We start from the raw sequence: 21,976 nt of genomic DNA on the forward strand, positions 1-21,976 counted from the left end.
AGTAGCATTAAAAAATTAAAAAAATCTCCTAAGCAATCATTTTTATTTTATCTTATTGCCTACTGGATTTAATATTCATGTTCTTGGTTGATGAATAAGTATTCTCCGTATGACAGTTAGAGAATACAATCTTATAATTTACCTGAGCAAGTTCAATGCTGATCGTTCGATGTTTATCAAGTTATTTTTCAAGAGGGATCAATTTTTTTGTAATTTCGGAAACCACGCATTCAACAGACGTAGAGGGATTTCCGGAGCCACGACGACAGAGAAGAGTGACACTGAATTGGACCAAAAGGCCACTGACAAGCAGTGACGTCTTTGTCTTCGCAACGGGCGGGCGGGATATCCGCAGTAGTAAGCTAGCTAATAACATGGCGAAGACTTACGATTACTTGTTTAAACTACTTTTAATCGGCGATTCAGGTGTCGGGAAGACATGCGTGTTGTTCAGATTTTCAGAAGACGCTTTCAACTCAACATTTATCTCCACCATAGGTAGGGGAAGCTGTTGATTTTACCGGTATTGTCTGTGTCGACAAGTGGTACAGGAGCAGCCCATCCCGTCATGCTATATCGTTGCTAACTTTTTTAGCTAGCGCTCATCTCGTAGGACCTAGCCAGGAAGCATACTAGCCGGCATGCTACGGAGTGCTTTCCTTAACTTAACAAATGATATTTCAATCAATAGTGATGGAGCGAGACCCTCCAAATGAACAATTATGATATGTATTAACCCCAAGTTATGACATGATTTAAAACGATCCTTTTACTGACGGTAGCTGTCTGAGCTAGCAAGTGGCCACGAGCTAGCTGGCTAGCTGTGTTGGCAGTTTCATTATTTAGCATTACAATCTGCACTTCGCACTCATCGATAATGTCACACAAGGCGCCGCTAGATAAGCTGTATTACTGTCGTATACCCCCAATGTCATCTTTTAGAATATTTGTGAATAGGGTAATCAGAATGTTGTCTTCAGATAAATCATTTGTCATGATTTTATTGATCGACTATTATGCTTCACTTTTCCTCCAGGTATTGACTTTAAGATCAGAACAATAGAGCTAGATGGGAAGAAGATCAAACTACAAATATGGTAAGAAAGCACCACAAAGTCCCATTTTCTAACATGGCTTAAACAGGGAAATTGTACAAGTGTTTTATGAGAAGCTGTACTGGTGGCTGTGGACAAACTTTTTCTTTTTTAACTAAAGAATACCCCCAAACGTTGTAGCTTCAGTGATAACTGGAAACAATATGTCCGTCAAGTGTTTGTCAAACAGTGCTTCATTTAAATGCAAACAGTTTATTGGGTTTTTAACCATGTTAGGTGATTAGTTCATAAAAAAGTATTTTAGGGGGGATATACAGAATTAATGTTTGGCACAGACATTAGCTATCTAAATATAAGAAAAATCTAATTAATAAATCATTTGATTTCATTAATTGAAAATGAATCATAAATGTCTGTTGTTAGGTAATTGGATGAGTTTTGAAACTGATGTGCTTCTGCAATAAGTCAGAGTGATAAAATAATGAAGAAACTCAATAGTATCTAGTGTTGTAGAATCTTACCGTGGGAACTCAACTTAGTTTCTCTCTTTGATGATGTTTCATGTCATCTTCTCTTTTTCAGTTTGGTTCTTGAGGTCTTCATCTCTAAAGTTCCCTCTTCATAAATATTCCTTTTCACTTTCTTGAGATGACTTAAAATTTTATCACGTTTTTGAAGGTAGTGTCGTCATGACAATACAATCCTAACTTTATTATGACATTTTTTGAAACACAGACATGTTGTGATATTAGGATCAAATCTTATTTGAAGATGGCCTCTGAGACACACACACACACACTAGCGCACGCACACACATGCACACTCCCAAGTAAGGATTATTCTCAAATTCTGTAAATACTTCAAATATTTTCCAATATTGATAGCAAGCTATTGTGATGTCTTTCTCCTATCTTTCTTCTAACTTCTACAGTAATACTTTTTGGTTCCAGCTGTCTTTTTGATAATGAAATTTAAATTCAGCTGAAAAATATGAAGGGATGGTTGCTTTCTGGAGTCTTGGTTTTTACCACCCTTGGTATTACAACCTGTCTCCATCTGCCACGTAGAAGACAACATTAAGGCTTCGGAGGTTTCAGTTTTGTAACGCTTGTTTTGGTTTCAATTTTTCAAATACTGAATCGCATGGTAGAGTCAAAGTTGAAATAATGATTGCATTGCCTTAATACTGAAGTAATTGCTTAATTAAAAATGCATCATTTGCAAATACAAAAAATACTGTATTTGACTGGGTTAGTTTGGGCTTTGTTTACGTAATTTGCAACAGGCAGCTTCTGAAGATTATTAGTACCACAAGAAGCAGAATTATGGGGAAACAGCTTGCTTAGTCATGACCAAGGTCTATTCTAGCACTACAAACCTGAAGTATCTGTACTTTCAACGTGGACATTTCAAGATTCAGTTTTATCTTTGAGGCACTGTTAAGAATTGAAGACTTGTTCACAACTGAGTTCTTTTGTTACATCTTACAAATCCTAACAAATTTTCAAAGTTGCTGGTTGCAGTTGTAAACCAATAGGGGTATATTTTTGGAGTGCCTTTTGAAGTGTCATCTTTATTCTTCTCTCCCCTCTTTCCATCTCCTAAACTACACATTTGGTTTCTTTAATCAAATATTTCATCCCTCAGGGCTTTCATGTGGTGGAAGAGTTGTTATCCCATGGTCTTTTGAAACTACCTCAGAGCCACTGACCAGTATTCTGCTATTTTGCTCTTTGTCCTATGCATATACTTATATCGCTAAGCTATCCACATTCAAATGGGTTTGTCATATTTAGGATTAAGGGGCTTGGTTGCATCTCAGTCATTAGTCAGTATGAAGTTTTGTGACAATCTGAGACCAAGTTGGGCTATAGACAACTTTAATTGCAGCCCCCCTCTTTTTTCACAAAAGCGTTTGCTATTTGCCTATGCTCTGTGGGTCTGTAATTCGCTAGATAGATTTGTCTTACAATGGTATAAGTGAAAGCATAACATCCAAGTCAATTAAATTAACTTCACCTGCTTGTAAAATAGCATTTCTTTACCTCACAATGGAAGCATCTTTTTTTATATTTATACATGTTTTTCAATGATATGTAGCCCAAAATATCAATTTTGGAATATGAATGTTGAGCTCTGGCTTTGGTTTATCTTTTTAAGCTGTTGTTTCTATGCAGGGATACAGCTGGACAGGAGAGATTCAGGACCATCACAACAGCCTACTATAGAGGAGCAATGGTAGGTTACTGTCTAAGCTCTACAAATAACACAGGATAGTGTTGTAGATATTTGCGTTCAAACTGCAGGATGCCAATTCTTGTTTACTCAACACCCGTTCATTTAATTTAATCCAAACTGGATATCTGTTTTTGTATTTTTTAATTCTGGAACATGATTTGATCATGGTCGCTTTTGTATTATATGCAATCATTTTACCTTAATCACTTAATTCTGTGAAAAAGCACATTAAAAGCTGAATTTCCATGTAGGCTTTCAGTATACTAAGAAATATCTCTAGTATTATTTCTTTTTTTTTCTTTTTGTCCTCTCTGAACATTCTAGGGCATCATGTTAGTTTATGACATTACCAACGAGAAGTCCTTTGACAACATCAAGAACTGGATACGAAATATAGAAGAGGTAAAATGTGCTCCTCCCATTTTGTATATTGTATGGATGCAACTACAAATGATCAATGGCATTTGTTATTTTGGAAAAGGATTGGAAATGTACGGAAAAATCCTTGTATCACTGATTAGTTTTCTTTTTCCAATGACCATCTTCTTTCTGCAGCATGCCTCAGCAGATGTTGAGAGGATGGTTCTGGGGAACAAATGTGATGTCAATGACAAACGACAGGTGTCAAAAGAAAGGGGAGAGAAGGTAATCTTCTGAAGTATTGAATTTTGGGGAAAAGGTGAAAATCTCCACAAAGTTATCCCAGGGTAATCCCTCTGGAGAACTCATTTGTCCTATAAGATTGTAAAAACTCACAATATTGTGTTTTTCCCTGCTGTTAGCTGGCACTCGAGTATGGTATCAAGTTTATGGAGACAAGTGCAAAAGCAAACATTAACGTGGAGAATGTAAGTTCCCAATTTTTTCAATTATTCATTGTTTTGATAATCCTTGTCAGAAGCATCAAATAACAATTTAAAATCCTCTCAACATAGGTATTATGTCTATGGAAGGACTTTGGGGCAAGATGTGATCCTTTTCATCATTGCTTCTCAAATAGTGGGGTGCAGTGCAATACCGGGGGGGCACGTGTGACGCCAGGGGAACGAGTATTTTTGCTGTTCTAGAATAAAGTGTAATTGCACATCCACAGTAGGTGGCAGTAGTGCTCTCAGTGTTTGCAGAGTATTAGCTCTATGGTGTAGGGTTTTTTTTTGTTGTTGTTTTTGTTTTGTTTTTTTGCTCTGAGCAGTGCATACGCACACACAGCACAGAGCAGGAGATGAAGTGCATTGAACAACCCGTTGAGACACATGGAAAAATATTTAATAGGGATGATAAGAAAGGCGGTGAGAGACGGAGATAGTGAGACAAATGAAAGTAACCCGAAAGCTAAGGCAAGGAAATATGAGGAAGCGAATGTAACGCTTGGCTTCACTGTGCCTACAGTTGGCGACGAGGAAAGACCGGTGTGTTTACTGTGAGCCAAGCTTCAAACCCTGCTTCGTTGTGCACTGCAAAACGTGCTCATTGTAGCCATTAATCCTAATTTCATCATGTTGCTGATCAATTTGAATTTATTATTATATATTGATTTTATTTAATTTATTTTACAGTAATCAAATGGTTCAGTCGATCAGAAAAATGTTGTGTGTGTGTGTGTGCGTGCGTGCGTGTGCACGCGCGCGCGTGCGTGCAGGTGTGGTTCTTCTGCCCAATTTGCTTGATTGAGATTTCTCATCATCATTTACACTTTCATTCTCTGGTTCCATTATTATCCTCCTTTTTATATTTAACAAGGGCTTGTTGAAATGTCACTGATTAGTCGAAAAAAAATCTTGTTTTTCCCCAAATTTCTCTTGGAGAGAAGTTTGTATACTAGATGTTCCCATTCTCCTTCTTTCTCTTTTGACCGTTCCCTACAGGGGTTGCCACAGGGAATCTTTTGCCTCCATCTACAGCTACAACTAAAGGAATAGAATTCCAATCACACTGTGTCCTGCAATTACAATAAAAGCTTTTCTGACTCTGATCTAACCTTAGTCACTTCATCATATAGATACTAGCTGTTTCTGCCTTTACACTCACCGTATTCAACATACTGTTTATAGTATAGTAGGTGCAGTATAGGCTGATACTAATTACATATTGTTTATATTCTTTATCTTTATATCTTTTTTTATTCTATTGTAAATTTTAAGATTTTCTTTATTTACATAATTCACTTCTCCACAGTATTATCTACCTCTACTGCACGATCCACTTCCTGCTGTGTGTGAAATTGAAATTTCCCCAGTGTGGGATGATTAAAGAAATATTCTGTTCTATACACTGATCAAACAATTAGACTGTTTATCTGAATCAAAAAATGTGTCCTTTTAGTTGTGTCTATTGATTCACAAAAAAATTCACAAACTCTAGGGAATTTAATTCAAACCCCTCATAAAAGCAAGAGTTCTACCCTGTCTGTTGATGTGCATTAACTTGACAACATGCTTTTGTGTACAGGCCTTCTTAACCCTTGCCAGAGACATCAAAGCAAAAATGGACAAGAAACTTGTAAGTAAATAGAAATGTTGAAGTTTCCCTTTTTACAATATAATATCCACTACTAAACTGCAATGGAGAACTATTTTTGTGGTGGCCTTACTTTGTAATTGCTGTATTTTAGGAGGGCAACAATCCACAGGGCAGCAGTCAAGGAGTAAAAATTACGGAACAGCCGAAGAAGAGCAGTTTTTTCCGCTGCACACTCCTGTGAGGAGTCTGTGTGTTGGCATCCACCATCGCCTTAACTATGTCCCCCACTGGACAGAACTGGACAGAGCATCTCTGATCTTTTTCAAATTCTTCACTTGTCTTCCTCCTCAACTGATCATGTGCTTATTTGTTGTAGGAACAAAAAGAAATATTTTCTTCACTTGCTTCATCTACCAGTCTTCCCCTGACACCTGTAAATTTAACTATGGTAGCTACTGTTTCATACCGTGCGTAATGTAATTCCATTTGCAGTGGGGTCCTCCGACCAAAACATCAACTTGGTTCGACATATTTACTATACAGTTTTTAGCTTTTAAAAACACCCTCCTTGTGAGACACTAAAAATGAACAAAATTGTACTGCCATAGTCTTTTATATTTGTAAGTCATTGCCTGTCAGACTGTCAATGCATTTTGGTCCCACACTATAATTGTCCAAAACTCTCTTCAGAATAAGCAGAAAATTAACTTGTTAACTTTTTATATACAGTGTTTGAAGAATGCATCCTATCCTCTAGATAATGAAAGTACAATCCAAGCTGAGTAGTTTTTTTGTTTCGTTTGCGAGTTTTGTGCTACAGGCATGTACTGAATGGGTGGCCTAGAATTCATTTACCCATATAATGAAAAAACAACATGTAAATACTATAAGAATGGCCCTGCCATGTCATCTTTATCACCATATCAGTGCTTGTGTGTATGTGTGTGTGTGTTTGGTGCGTGTGTGTGTGCGTGCGTGCGTGCGTGCGCGCAAGCAATATCCTTAGTCCACTTTTTTTGTCTTTCGTTTCCTGAGGCATTCCATTCCTCATGTGAACACATACATGTGCAATCTAATGTAATTTGAGCCCAGAATCTGTCTATCAAATAACATGATGGCAGGAAGGCTATGACAAAGTATGTTTATATTAAGGGCACCAAGATCTTTTTTAGATGCTTTGAACAGCTAGTTAGGTTATTACAAAGTAATCTCTTGACAAAAATGGATGTGGTCAGTGTGAGGTATATAATGGATGAGCATCTCCAAACTTTTAACATCTGCAGGCCATAACAGTCCCATAGCAGCACTTCAGGGGGATCGAAACAATAAAATCATAATTTTATGTATTTATTATACTCCTTCCAGTTGAGAGTTCCAATGGGGGAACATATACACAACTGTTTTCTGGGCCTTTGACAGGTGCTGTGCTCAAGCAGTATATGTGGAAAAAAAACAAAGCTTAGCACCAAAATGACAAAGTGCCCTTTTATGTTGTAGTTGATTATGCACTTTTGCTCTGTTCTTCTGTTGGGAAAAAATCTGACCAGTTCTTAACATATTTTGACTGTTTGTTGCAAGTCTTAACTCAAAGTATAAACATTCATTCACATGTTAGTTATGCACCCTGTTCTGGGCTTCCTAAAATCACTTGAGCACTGAAACCTTTTCCTTTACATTAGTGTTATGGGAATGAGGAGGGTTTGTTTTCCCTTTTACAAAGATTCCAGTTTATTAAAATTTAAAAATTTCCAACATTTGCATCGCTATTGTTGCTTCCTAAAACCCTATAGCCTGTGTTTCAACCAATCTCTTATCCCCTCCCCTTCTTTCTTTCTTTCTTCCCTGTGTTTTGGTCCAATATCACGGACAAATAACTATGCATTCTGGGTGCGTAGCAAAGCTCAAAAAGCTTTGCACATTTGACTTGAAAGGCTTTATTGACATTAGACATGTGCAAAGTATATTCGCTGTTTATTTTCTGCTGTTATTCTACATTATTTGCAATTGCCCCAAGCTGATTTAATATAAAGATAGGAAGTTACTTGCAGGATGAACATCATTTCAGCTGTTTTACAGTCAAAGAAAATAATTTATCAGTGCTGGTTAAAAATTGAATCTGTACCTGAATGGATCTTATCCTGTGGATTTAGACAATTGTTACCAGTTAAGTTAAATATGCCTAATTGGGGAATTTACTTCAAATGTTAAACCAAATTGATAAAAATTGTATGCTGTTAGTCTTAAAACCTGGCTTAAATTTGCTTGCAAAGAACTTTTTTTTCTTATGATTAGGAAAAAAAAGGTATACTTTTTCAATTTCAAATCTGGCAATTCAGAAGTTGAATGTCTTGTGCATTCTGTAATTAAATTCAGATTAATTGCTGACCGCAAATGTATTTCATGAGGAAAAAGTGAAATAATTCAGCAATTGTAAATACATTCTACAATGATTGTACTGTAGTTTCATAAATATTGATCTACACCTTTTGTAGATATGTGTACTTTGGATGATTTATTAAAAATGGGATTCTTAAGAACTTGCTAAGTCAGTGTACCATGTTTTCAGTATTCATCATTGGGAATTCCTCTGGAGTCTTACATTTGTAAGCCAGTTTGAGGGAGGTAGCTCTTGCTTGTACCTCCGATGTGCAAGTGGAGCTGGAACATATCGTCGGCTTTTTAAAAAAGTAATTTTTCAGGTTATTTAGAAAAGTATGTTATTTAGAAAAGCTCAGTACATTAAAACAACGTACTGAGCCATATGTTGTAAAAGGAGTTGATGTAGACAAAAAAAAAATGTAGGCAATTATTTTAAGAAGGTGATGATATTAGCGTTCTCCCACCTGGTTTAATTTATTGACCGAATTATGATGGGCCACTTTGTAAAAACTCCAAAATGATTTTAAAATAATGCGCATCTAAATTGGGATGATTAAAAAGCTATTTGTCGTGTCTCAAATAACTGGCAATGAAAATGCAATCCCCACCCCTACAAAACCAAAACAAAAAGATGTTAGAAAAGGGTTTGAATTTATCAGATCCGCCTCACATTGGAGTCTGCATGTCATCAAACTTTCATTCAGAAGCATTTTTGAAATGTTGGCTTTTATATTCATTATTTCCTTTCCGAGCTCTGCCCTTTTTGAGACTTTCACTCTACAAGGTGTGTATAACAGAAAAATCTGAAATATCTGAACTTTCAATCTCTTATTGGCTATTTATACATCAAACCAGCTTACTTATTGTCCCGCCATTTTCAGTGTGATCAGATAATTTTTTGGTGGTGTTTTTGTTTTGTTTTTTTCATCCTGAAAAATATCTGCACTTTTCAGCTCCCGAAGAAACAGGAAAAAAATAACCGCTCTTCTATTTCCTTAAAAACAATTTAATTTCTGGATTAAAATCTTTAAGTACTGAGATTGACATTTAAGCAGTTTAAGCCAAATGAGCTATTTAAGGGACAACACTTTACATTCTACTCTACTTCAGCCATAATTGATTTGGCTGCATGTTCGATTCCTACTATTCAACTGATTCTCCTGTAAAAGATTGCTCCTCACTGCACAAACAGCAATTTTGTTAGCAGACAAGATTGAGAACTTGATGGTGACAACTGCATCCAACTGCTATGAAATCTAACAATTGGCATGCAAATCTTTATGCTCAACCACTGTGAGCTTTAGATACTGAGAGTATCTGATGATTTCTAGAAGATGACAATGTTTTGGACAGTATCTGTCAGATCTAGTAAACAAAAGATGTAAAACAGGTTAATTGGCAATGCAGACTATCCAGATCTTGCAGTCATCTGTCACTGAGTGGTGGATTCCCAGGAGTGGGGCGCTTCTTCCTTGTTCTGTTTTTTTATTTTGCATGTAAAGACCTTCATTTTCACAATGCTACCTATGCTGTAAACCTGGTCTTACAGCTGTTAATTATCACAATCACTCCTTTTTATCAGAAAGGAAAAAAAAAAAAAAAAAAAAAAATTGTCTGAAAAGGAAATAATTCACACACAGACATGGACTGAAGTTCCAGCTAAGCTGCCTGTTTTCTACCTTAATATGAAAATATACATGTCTGATGACATGTTCAGTTACATAAAGTATAATAACATCACCCAAACAACAATGATAGGAGCCTTTTTAGTAAAGGCGACAAGTGTAAAAAGCATTATTGTTAAGTGATTGTACTGTACAATGTAAATGTGTTGCAGCTTCATCATTTTAGTTGCTTTTTGATCAAAGGATCAGCAACTCTAGTAAAAGTGAAAAATGTCACAAAACTCAATGTATTTTAAAACCTGAAACTTGATCTATCCCACATTCAACCATCCTCAGTTCTTATCTCCTGGTCTTTTTTGCCATTCACATTATGGTTCATGTATAAAATATGACCTATTCACAGCCCATTAACTCTGTTTATCCTGGCATGGACTTCATTCTCACTTCCCTGATGACCTTTTGGACAGACATCCATATTTACATAAACCAAATGACTACGTGTGTGTACCTACAAATATCATGACTCAAAAAAGGGGCATGAATTATGATTGTTCAGACTGAAGTCGAACCATTACCTGAAGTAGAACTCTATTTGGAATTTGCCCAACTATGATTATTTGTGGTTTGTACTCTTCACATTTATAGCAGTCACAAAAGCCAATCTAACATGCATCTGATTTCATTATCTTACCATTAAATATGTATTTCTCACAGTGTTTGGTTCATTACTTATTTTGCCTTACAATTAAAATTGCAAGCAAGTGGGTAAGGTTTACTCCTCTAGTGACTGAACTTTATTGTTGCAAATTAATCTGCTCTGTGTTACCTCTTTATCTCTTGACTGTACTATGCAAATGCTCAGCAGCAGGCTCACAAGTGAGTTATTATAAGACCACACTCCTCCCTGAATGACAAGCCACTGTATGCAGATGTCCAGACACTGTTGTTCAAATGAGAATCACCATAATAAATTTGCTCACAGCCCCACATAATAAAACATCTGCTCTGAGGTTCATCAAGGTGATCCAATAGGCGTAGCAGAATATTTGTACTGATGTTGTCAAAAACAATCATCACTTGGAAAGAAAACTTTCCAAACACCTTCTTCACAAGTATGCAGGACTTTCTGTCCTGTGTATATTAGAAAAGAAAGTCCAACAATTTGAACATTAATGTTTCAAGTTTGATTTAAACAACTCATTTTACACAGCTATTCGTAATTTGCTTGTAGTGGCATTGGACACTTTATGTCACTGAGAGTGTTCTCTGGAGTTTTGACTCCACCCCTGAAGGGTGGCATTTAGGGAGTTAGGTTGTACTGTGACATTGTATCATACAGCCTACGGGAGGTAAGTTGCCTTGTTTTTATGGTAACTTGAAATGTCAGAGGCTAAAGTGTAATACATCGAAATGTGTATTGATAAATGTGGGAATACGTTGCCAGTTTTATTCAAAATTGTGTACCGATTTACTACAGTGAATTGACAAGAGCATTAGGGAAGCAAATTTGAATTGAAGAATACGGTTGCATTCCATTTTATCGAACACGTAACCAAATAAAATGAAAAATGAGTTCCATACATATTCCAAAATGTATTGCTCTGTGATTTGAATTCATCATATCTGGTGTAATGACTGTGTTTTGATCTGTTGCAAGTAAATTGTAAAAACATGCATTTCAGGGTTCACTTACAATAAAGTATGCATGGAAAGTAAACTCATGGTTCTGTAATGCTCCAAAGTCCTCAACCGACTGAACCGGGATGATGGAGTGGTATCAGTCACCCCAAAAACAGCATGATTCCACTTGGTTTACTGGATCCCAGCCCTCATCTGAGATCAGAAATGAAATAGTCCCAGAATGGTTTAATGGGAGCATTTCCAGGAAGTAAGTCCACACGCACTCTCTTGATAACAATGCTGCTGTGTGCACTTGTTTCAGAGCATTTTCCTAACAATAGTGTGTTCAGCAGAAGTGAATTTCCAGGCCAGTCATCAAAAATGGATCACAGTAAACATAGAAATTGGAACAAATTAAGCAAATATGATATTTGAATTATATAATTTATCTTTTGTTAAATTAAAAAGAATTGCATCATTAATTTCATGCATTTCATGCATGCATTCTCAAGCATAATGTCTCAGTTCACACATGAGAGAACCACCTGAAATTGCCATGTAAAGATTAAACTGGAGATCCGAAAGGTGCTTTTTGTCCATGACTATTTGGGAATGTCCACTGTTCTTGCAGATCTGCAGAGGAAGTGCTGATGTCCAAACCACCAGGCTACTTCCTCATCAGAATCAGTGAGAGCAGGTTTGGCTATACTCTCTCATATCGGTGAGTAGATGCACTAAGAAAAAATATCCTGACCTGAATAAATCCAATTGCTGCTAATCTGCCAAGTCTTCCTGTTGGACAGTTAATTTACACATCTGTATATCTTAGTGCTGCAGACCGCTGCAGACATTTCATGGTTGACATGCTGGTGGACGGCTCTTATGCTATTTCGGGGGAGAAGATGCGTTACAAGAGTCTTCAGGACCTTGTTGACTTTCACCGCAGAACTCCTATAATGCCTTTCAGGGAGGTGCTCACTGTCGCATGTGGACAGGTGAATAAATGTAACTTATAAAAAGTGTCAAAAACAACATTTGCATTTAGAATAACTTAGGTCCAGTGCAGAAGTGAACAAAAAAAAGGGAAAAGAAATCGATGCTAAATATTTATCAGCCACGTCTTGAGAATAGTAAATAGTAAAAGTAGAAAAATTGATTTGTTTTTTGAATCAACACAGTTTTAATAGTAGTGTTTAGGAATAGTAATATTGCCAGAGATGAACAAACTTTAAAGCGCATGCATCTAAAACTAAACTGAGTCGCATTTGAAATCTAAAGTCATGATCATTTGCATGACAACTGCATATCATAATCGAAGGACATTGCTACAAGCTGTTCTGTTTGCCTGTCTCTCACTATGATCTTACCACAGGCCTCATCTGACAAGTCCCATTATGCAGAACTACAGTTTCCCCAAAGATGTTTGAATCCTACCTTCCTGCAACCTCCTTGGAGTCTGCCAGTTTCACAGGATAATGCTCTGCCTGCGCAGTACTCACATACGGTTCTGCCTCAGAACAGCCAACTCAAGAGTCTCAGTCTCTGTTCCAAAGGACAAGTTTCATCAATTGCCTCCCAACGTCAAGCCATGGTAAAAATGATCTGACTGACTTTGTATTTGATTTTCTCACTGTTGCAATACTTCCAAGTATTACCTATTTCTGTCCACATCATGCACATCTAAAATTAAGTATTTATAAAAAGGCAGACTGTCATTGTCATGTCTTGCTCACCAAAACAGGAAAAATATTTCCTGTCCCTAAAGTATTTATCTGAAAAGCTCTGATGTATCCAAATAAACCCTGTTCTTATGCATTTTGTGTTTTTGCTATCGAAAGCCTGTGCCGAAGACCAGAAAGAGATACGTGGATTATCCTCCACCTGGCAAGCCTCCTGAAGTCCCTGCATGGTGCATGGAATCCTCACCAACGTTGAACCAGACCTGCCTTAGAACAGCCTCTGCTCCTATAAGTCCCTGTGCTGCCTATGACTTCTTTAATGGAGACACCAGCCTGCAAGAAAGGAAGCAGGGGGAAAAGTCATTGGGCATTGACACAAACAACCTCGAAAAGAAATTTCAAAAGAAGAGAAGTGAGTTACGCCATGCGGAGTTGAATATGGAGGTTAATAATAGGATGGAGAAAGTGATTGAAAATGAGTACCAGGAAATTCCAGGGGAACTGACTTATTTTGATTCATCATTTTCTGTCGACTGCATCAGAGAAGCTCCTGTAAGGCCACCAGAGGAGTATTCTAACCCTCCTCCGTTTGCACCGGGCTACTAAGGCCCATAACAAAAAAAAATGACTTGTTGCCGAGTGTCGTTTATATACATATCCGACACCATAGATACAGAACAAACATGGCACAAAGTGGAATGTAGGGTAGCTAAATCTCAAGACTGCATCCAAAATGACTGGATTAACGGCAGATACTGCGAGCGTGAACCAGTATGAACCATTAGATGTAGATCAGTTCTTGGCTAAATTGCTGTAATGAAATAAACTGCACATGTTGGTCAAACCTTTCCATGAACCGATTAACCTTTTCACAGCAAAAACATATGATGGCATGCGTTTCACAGCACATTACTCATGTTCCTGTCTGCTGAATGAATTGAATTCATGAGCTCACTGACAAAACACAATAACTTTTGCGTCAAGCATGCTGGATGTCTGTACAATACATGATTTATTTCTGCGTGTCTTTTATCACAGTCCCCCTTGTGTTTTCCTGTCTACAACCCCACGTTTTACCTCTTGCCCGGATTTTTGTTTGGATACAGCTTTGGTGATGATCTGGACACTCATTTTAGGGCAACAAAGAACTCTGTCATATAGGAATCCTTGTCTATGTTAAAATTACAAAGTTGTACTTCATTTTGGCCTCAAAAACAAACAAATCCTGAACTGAGCATTGATCTTTGCACCTTTTTGAAAGCGACCATAAAAGTAAAACTAGCATCTCCAGGAGTTTATTCAATTTTCATTCGGTCTGTCATTACCGAGTATGACATACACAGGACACAAGGGGGTGGCTCATGGTGCAGAAGTATGATGGTTATTCCACTCATTTATGAAATACCACAATCAAATCAATTGCAATAGCAATTGGATTTGGTCCTTGAATAAAACGTGGGAAAATGGGATTGAAAGAGCTTTTTATGATTGAGTTTGTGGAGGAAAAAAGTCCCTAATTCATAAAACATTTGTAATAAAAATCAGTTATGTATTCTACATTTGAGACCGTTGGTAAATCCCGTCAGGTTGGCAAGGCAAAATTGTTCACTTCTGCAATATTAAGATACAGGTATTATAATATGTAGTTCAGATGTCCTATTTCACCCACGTATAGAGAATTGTCGCACACACACACACACACACACAAACACACACACACACACACACACACACACACACACACACACACACACACACACACACACGCCCCACTAAACCTGATAGAGCTGTAGGCAAAAAACAAAAGGCTCTCCAGCTGCCCTCTAGTGGGTCAAGAGGAATTCAAATAAGTTTACACTTGAGAAAGATGGCTAAAAGCGCCGGCCAATGTAGTTGCAAAAGCGGTGTTTTCCTTCTGTTAAAAAAGAAGAATAATCCCCTCAAAAAGGAGTAAAACGGGGTGTGGAGTCGTCCTTTCTCCAAACAATGTGTAACGCCTACAAGAACCGGCATGCATTGGGCTGACTTGCCTCATCAGGCCACACCCAGGCCGATGGGAACGGTAGACCGGGATCATCGCCCAGACATTTAGGGCATGTCGGAAGTTGTCTCACTTCTAAACGCAATTTTTCATTAACGTTAACGACGCAGTCCTTCGAGTTGTAATATTTGAACTTCGCCATGTCTTTCGTCCCAGGACAGCCGGTAACTGCTGTAGTGGTAAGTTTAAGTCTGCTATTTGTAACCCGGCTAAATTGCCCGTCGAAAAACGAGAAACAAAACTCCAAAAAACAAAAAACACCGTTAGTTAACCAACTCTCTTGTAGTTTGTTCCCAACTTAGCTGCTTTAGAACGGAGACTTGTTTGTTTAAGCTTTAAACGGTTAGCGGTTACTGTAAACCTACCAGGGGTTATTGTGGAATAAGTCGTCGAATTAGAACAAGAGGTCTCGGGAGAATCTTTTTCAGGATTAAAAAAAGGCGCCTATTGTTTTAAAAGTGACTTCTACGAATAAAGAAAAGCAAAAAACGGTGGTTGTGTCGGAAAACGTGAATGGGCGTCGCTGCCTTTTGGGAGTCCTTGTTTCAAAGCCCGAATCTGCAGGCTGTTGGAACTTTCCACTACATTATCTTTTAAGCACTAACTTCATTCTTCTGGTGACAGACGAATCTCTTGAGAACAAATGGTACGACTGGATTCTTTGAATCCTTTTCAAAGTTATTTTTTGCTGCTGTAGAAACCGCAGAGTCGATACAAGTAGTCTTGATTACTTGTAGATTATATGGTTTCCAGATACACTTCACTAATATTAATACTTACTTATAGTTCCAGAGGGTTCTGTAATTAAAATGAAATGACTAGACTTTTTTTTTTCTTTTTCATTTACTTGTGTGGAGAAAACCAACATTTCCTTCTGATAACACACAATTTTAGATTTATAGCAGTTATTCTTAGGCAAAGAATTGTCAAATCATTTTTTTATGCAGTTCTCATGCAGTTATCCTGGTAAAGAATCCGTTACAAGTGACTAAAAACATGCCCCGTCTGTTTTCGATGGTGATAGGATGAATCATTCGTCAAAACACACTGTTGTAATGCATCCTGTTCCAAAGGTGCATCAACATATTCACATCCGCAGAATTAATTTTTCACAGCCAGCAGCACTACCAGTTGGAAGTGCTACTACCCCCCAAGTTATACAAACTTGCATCTGTGTCTTCTCATTTAGTTGGAGGCGCAGTGACTTCTCTAGAACACAGATTGCAGAGACCCTTCTTTTTTGCACCACAGTCAAACTGAGTAAGGATCGAGAATGTATTGACAAGTGAAGCAGCCGGTCTGTGAACTGTCAGATCTAATATTCTGTACGTTAGGCTGATCATCCTCTCAAACAATATTTTCTTTACTTATTGCAGGTCAAATTTGAAATAAACAACTTAATCTCCTGTATGATCAAATGAAGAATTTCTGATTCTGAAATAATAAATGAAAATAAGTACTCTTTCCAGCAGTGAATTCATGATCTCTGCCAATGCTTACAATCACGAAGAGCATAAGTGTCAGATACCTTTCTTTCTCCTCCCTGATCAAATAATAAGAGTAAAGTAGAATTTGAATCGTAACGTACGTCATTGTAATCGGTCAACTATTAAGTGATAACATTTCTAACAGATGTTGAATTTTGCATGTAAATCAACACTGACGCAGCTCTGTCCCATGATTCACAGACACTACTACTCAAGTCATGACTTTTACAAGAACATAAAAGAACAGCAGTTTTTCAGAGCACTGGCAATTACAGTGATTGTGCAGCCACTACTTGCTACAATATGTTTACTTGAAGTTGTACAAATGTACAATAGTTTGTCTGTTACGTAATGACCTTTTTAGATCTTTCACCCTTCCTGTAATACAGACCTCACTGGCGTTTTTTGGTACCAGAGATAAAAGTTTACAGCCTTCCTGTCCATATGTAGAAATGCGAATGTTTTATTTGTAGCTCACCATGTTTCACTTCAATATTGCGAAAGAGATACCCTTCAGGTAAATCAGCCAGTGTTTGACTGATGGTTCCCGTACTATATGTTCTTATTGAAAGACTTGAGCAACTTTCCAGACATCATTGAATGCGGCATACAGATGGATATTTGTCATTGCAAACACAGGCAGGCATTGTGCTGACGATTGTCGCAAATGCCCCACAGACAGATAGTCCTCCATCTGTTTAGTAATGGAGCCTTCAGCTGCTGGTGATGAGCACAAGTGTTCTGTCATCATGTCTGTTCTGGCATGGAAATAGTTTTTCTGCTATTATGTACATTAATTTTGATTAATAATTTTAATTGTGAGGGTTTCCTCACAGTGGAATCTGAAGGGATTTTTTGGGGGGTGGACCTTTATAATTAATTCTTTCAAGTAGCGTGTGATTTTTTTTTTTTATTTTGTGCACTTGTGTGTGCATTTTACTTAAATTGTTTATCTTCTAAATCGAAAGGGGCTTTGCAGAGATCCTACAGAGCATGGTCAGAGCTTTTATATTTTTAACGGCCTTATCTTATTACATTTGTATGATTTCTCATGTCGAGTTTGGTTGTATTTAATGTTTTACCTATTAAACACTGAACATATCCACCTATGGCATACAACAAAACTAGCTAATTATGAATGTCATTGTGTGATTTTAAAAAGGGAACTTTATTTGTAATTATTGTTCACAAACTTAAGAGATCACTTTATTGACTACATATGTTACAATTTCATCACTAAAGATTATCTGATTTGCAGTGATGTTAGTCTTAAAATCTCTGTAATTTACCAACAAAAAAAACATTTTTAGGGAAGAGAGAGTATCATGCAATTTTTTAATTGTTATAAAAAGTGGAGATTTTAACAAGAAATTTGTCTGACTAATTACATATTTACAAAATGCTCTGATGTCTTGTTTTAAATACCGTCCTCTGCCACTCAAAAGATACAGTAAGTCCATATACATTCATTTATTATATTTGTCAAACAGCAAAGAATTGAGATCAAGAAGTTGCGAGAGAGAGATCATCTCATCCTTGGCTTCAGCATCGGGGGAGGGATAGACCAGGACCCTGGTCAGAACCCCTTTTCCGAGGACAAGACTGACAAAGTGAGTTGTATGACAATTTCCTCCTCTTGGCCTTCATTTGTATAAAGTAAATGGAACATTCAGGGAAGTTGGATATTATTACTTAAACGTCAGCAACATGTACCAACGACAGATACTTCCAGTGAAAGTAGGCAGAAAATGTTTCATCAGGTGTTACATTTTACTGAATACATGCAAACGGCCACTTTATATCATCTCTCTCAAACAAACAGGATGCTCTCAGTTTCTCCAACATAGAGGACAAGTTACATAATAGTGCAGGACACATCCTGTTGAAACTTGGATAACATGAATAAGAATGTTATTTGCTTCCTCAGATGGGAGTAGGATTCAGACATGCTGAGAAATGAATGCTGACTGTTTACACATCACTACTATCATCAGTATCGTCACTGCTATCTACTTTCAACACATCACATTGAGAATATAAAACTATGTAGTATAAATTGTATTGGGCACTTTGTATTTTTGTGTAGGCGTTGTTCTAAAATTGATCTTTATCCTGGAGAGAACTGAAGGTCTCTGATCCATTTTTAACTGTCAATTGTGCTGTTATTGATGAATCTGCTATGTCCTATAGTCATTGGTCTTCCAACCATAGATTGAAAATCGGAACTTCTTTTACAATTCATGCTTCAAACATGTTTTGGTTCTGCCAAGCCGTTAGTGTTGCTACTTTTTTACCTTTCATTCTTCTTCAACCCAACAGTTAAACATCAAATGTTAAACTGTTCTACTTCCATTCAGTTTTGTGGTGTGGTAGTCTTTGTAAGTGATAGTTTTGAGCATGTGCAGCTAACAAAACAGTCCTGTTTAATTTCCATTGTGTTTGTGTTTTTCCCAAGGGCATTTATGTGACCAGGATTACACCCAAAGGGCCAGCTGACTTGGCAGGTTTGATGATGGGAGACAAAATCATGCAGGTATGTAGTGTCAAATCATTTGTCCAGAAGATGGCACTAAATGACCACTATTGGAAAGAGGGCATTCTAGCCTCTCAAGCAGCACTTGTACCAAACTAATTGTAAAAAACCTTGTCCTTGCTCATTTGTGAGACAGCCCTATCAATTTTCTTTTTGGCTAAAAAGGCAAAATCACTAATGTCCATATAAACAAGTATGAAACAAACATGAGCACTTAGACCCCTACAACACCAGGAGTGTTGAGAATTGTTGACCAACATATTGTTGAAAAAGGATATTTGATCCAAAATTCACCAAAAAAGCTTTTATAACTCTGTAGCTCTTAGCATAACTTTACCTCAATATTTTAATTCCCGTATTTGAAATGTAACTACAGAAGATTAAGCCTTTTCTTATTACAATATAATTTATGTTAAATTACTTCAAGACATCATCATACAACCAATACATCCAAAAAATGTATTTGAATGTGTATGCAATTGCTCTTGTGGTGGATTTTGAAACTTCTGGGTTTGTAAATGCCATTAAATGGCAGTCTGTAGGAACAAGTTGATCCTTCAGCCTTTTCCCAAGATTGGAGTTTTTACCGTAATGTGATCATGGGGCATTGAGTCATGCAAGGACTCCGACTACTTCCCAACGTGTAACCCCTAGTTGCCTGCCCCACAGCTTCATCAATGGAACAAAGAGCAAGTCTGCAGCTTTTTATTCTATTTATTCTTTCTGCTAGGTGAACGGTTGGGATATGACCATGGTGACTCATGACCAGGCTCGGAAAAGGCTGACAAAGAAAAAAGAGGATGTGGTGCGACTACTGGTAACCAGAAAGGCATTGGAAGATGCAGTCAAACACTCCATGGGCAGTTACCCAAACCCGAAGTATTGCCCTGCTTCTGAGAGCCACAGCATGCTGAATTAACCGTGGACTAAACATGCACTGTGATTTCCAAAATCTTAAATCATGCAACCTATCAGAAGACCAAGGGAGTAGGTGACATTTGGTTGTTTGAGCCTTTACAAGTCATTTCTTATATCTTTTGCCCTGTCCTTGAGTAATTAAAGTGTTTTTGCCGATGCCCCTGCAATTACACTCAAGTGCTGGGCTTATGTGTTTGTGGTACATACAACAAATGGGAGTAGCAAGTTTAGGCAATAAGTTGGAGGACACTAGCTGATAAATGGAGCACTCTCTCTCATCCATTTGCTGTAAATCTGAATTAATTGATAATTTCTCAAATTCAGGTACCTGAGATCACTACATAACAATGATATTATCACAATCGGTATAAAATGTGGATATTCAATCATTTTATAGTGTGTTTTTCCCCTCTTTAAGAAGAAAGTAATTCCACCCTATATTGGAGTTTAGTGAGGTGAATATAGATCGGTGCTATCGAGGGTGAACCAAATTATGGACTATTTGCAATATTATCACTTATGATAATATTGACTATATGACTTTCTCAGTGGTTAGCAGACTGAACACTAAATGCTGCCCTGCATGCTGTGTCATCACAAAGAAGTCTCACTAGATTTTACAATTTATAAAACACCATTCTTATTCTGCTATTGTTGACTGATTAAATGTATAGTTGAGAGTTAAAATAACTATTATTATTGTCATTTTTTTCATTTTCTAATACCGATTTCTACTGCGAGTGTTGCATGCTTTGTATGTTTTGTTTTTTTCCTTGTTTTTTTTTTTTCTTTTGAACAGCTCACAAGGTAGAATTCCTATTGGGATGGTTGTTAATGTCAAGGTGGCTTGGAGTAGCTCTACTAATTTGACAACCTGAAAATGTGTTGGGTTTGCATCCGAGTTGTTTATATTGTATATGTGTGGACCTGAGCAAGAGCCCATGCAGGGTACGAAAGGGGTAAAAGAAGATAATCATTACCTGGCATCCACAGGGTGGGTTCATCCCTGCCCAGGACCACCCCTGTTCAGTCGCATTTTTGTTATAGTATCAAAACCAAAGGTAAAGCTAAGGATCTCTTAATCGGTTAGCTGTACTTCAACAATTTTCCACTATTGTTTCCATAGTGATGCAATGTACTCAGGTCTTGGCATTAGGATTTATACCATACACCATTTTTATTACCTGCAAATGTGTTTTGACTGAATTTTAAACTTATGCCTCTTTTTTACACTATTTATCCTGTTTTTGCTATTTTCTATATGGCACAGATCTCATAATTTAAATAGCAGGCATTGCTTATATTCCATGCAAACACTCATTTTAATCTGAGATAAAACCAGTCATAAGTCCAGGGCCATTTTCAAAATATGTTCCAGATCTCAGTGCTGGACCGTTTTGTTTCTGATTCATTATTCATGTGAGCAATTAAAGAAAAAAAATAATCAAAGTACATTCACTTGCTGTTTTTATATGAAGTTGTTCTTTGATCAGTCTCCACTTTGGATCCGTAGTTCTGAACATATCACACATGAATGATTAAAATAGCATTAAACAATTTGTATTATGACATTGTGTTTATCATCTAGTAAATCATTCTTCCATTGTGCTATGTAATTTGTCCATCCAATATGCCCTACATAGCACTTTTGGTGACTGGTGACTTTTCTTTCCTAATTTTGCCATTTAAAGCCTGTCTTTCACATGATCTGGTTACAGCAGTCTCAATAGTAAAATTAAAGTGTTCATTTCAAAAGTTGACCAGGCAGTAAATGATTTATAAACAAACTAATTTTATTTTTAGGATGTATCTAGGTATGAATTTTAGTCGTGTGACTTTAGTTGCAAATTTCATGGCCTCGGGCTCACCAGTGACTCATGATGTCTCAGGCTTACTTAAGCTGACTGACTCATAATACATGATCCATGTGTACACTATTTG

At 37.2% G+C, this 21,976-nt stretch overlaps 3 protein-coding genes across 3 annotated transcripts; all 3 read left to right on the top strand.

Moving 5' to 3' along the window:
- The first annotated feature begins 318 nt into the window (after positions 1-318).
- Positions 319-8,285, top strand: LOC147225887 (ras-related protein Rab-8A). The gene is made up of 8 exons (XM_086161174.1): positions 319-498; positions 1,037-1,097; positions 3,233-3,293; positions 3,618-3,695; positions 3,849-3,938; positions 4,076-4,141; positions 5,742-5,792; positions 5,905-8,285. Exons 1-8 carry the CDS (start codon positions 375-377, stop codon positions 5,992-5,994), a joined length of 621 nt encoding a protein of 206 aa, XP_086017300.1. The 5' UTR covers positions 319-374; the 3' UTR covers positions 5,995-8,285.
- Positions 8,286-9,735: 1,450 nt separating this feature from the next.
- Positions 9,736-14,590, top strand: hsh2d (hematopoietic SH2 domain containing). The gene is made up of 5 exons (XM_086161173.1): positions 9,736-11,645; positions 12,009-12,098; positions 12,207-12,372; positions 12,750-12,968; positions 13,216-14,590. Exons 1-5 carry the CDS (start codon positions 11,521-11,523, stop codon positions 13,660-13,662), a joined length of 1,047 nt encoding a protein of 348 aa, XP_086017299.1. The 5' UTR covers positions 9,736-11,520; the 3' UTR covers positions 13,663-14,590.
- A 521-nt stretch (positions 14,591-15,111) lies between these two features.
- Positions 15,112-21,489, top strand: tax1bp3 (Tax1 (human T-cell leukemia virus type I) binding protein 3). The gene is made up of 4 exons (XM_086161175.1): positions 15,112-15,276; positions 18,075-18,194; positions 19,040-19,117; positions 19,848-21,489. Exons 1-4 carry the CDS (start codon positions 15,238-15,240, stop codon positions 20,034-20,036), a joined length of 426 nt encoding a protein of 141 aa, XP_086017301.1. The 5' UTR covers positions 15,112-15,237; the 3' UTR covers positions 20,037-21,489.
- Positions 21,490-21,976: the final 487 nt, after the last annotated feature.

The sequence above is a fragment of the Fistularia commersonii genome, chromosome 16 (assembly GCF_037954325.1).
Source record: "Fistularia commersonii isolate RoL2024-O1a breed Wild chromosome 16, RoL_Fcom_v1.0, whole genome shotgun sequence".
In the NCBI taxonomy this organism is placed as follows: Eukaryota; Metazoa; Chordata; class Actinopteri; order Syngnathiformes; family Fistulariidae; genus Fistularia; species Fistularia commersonii.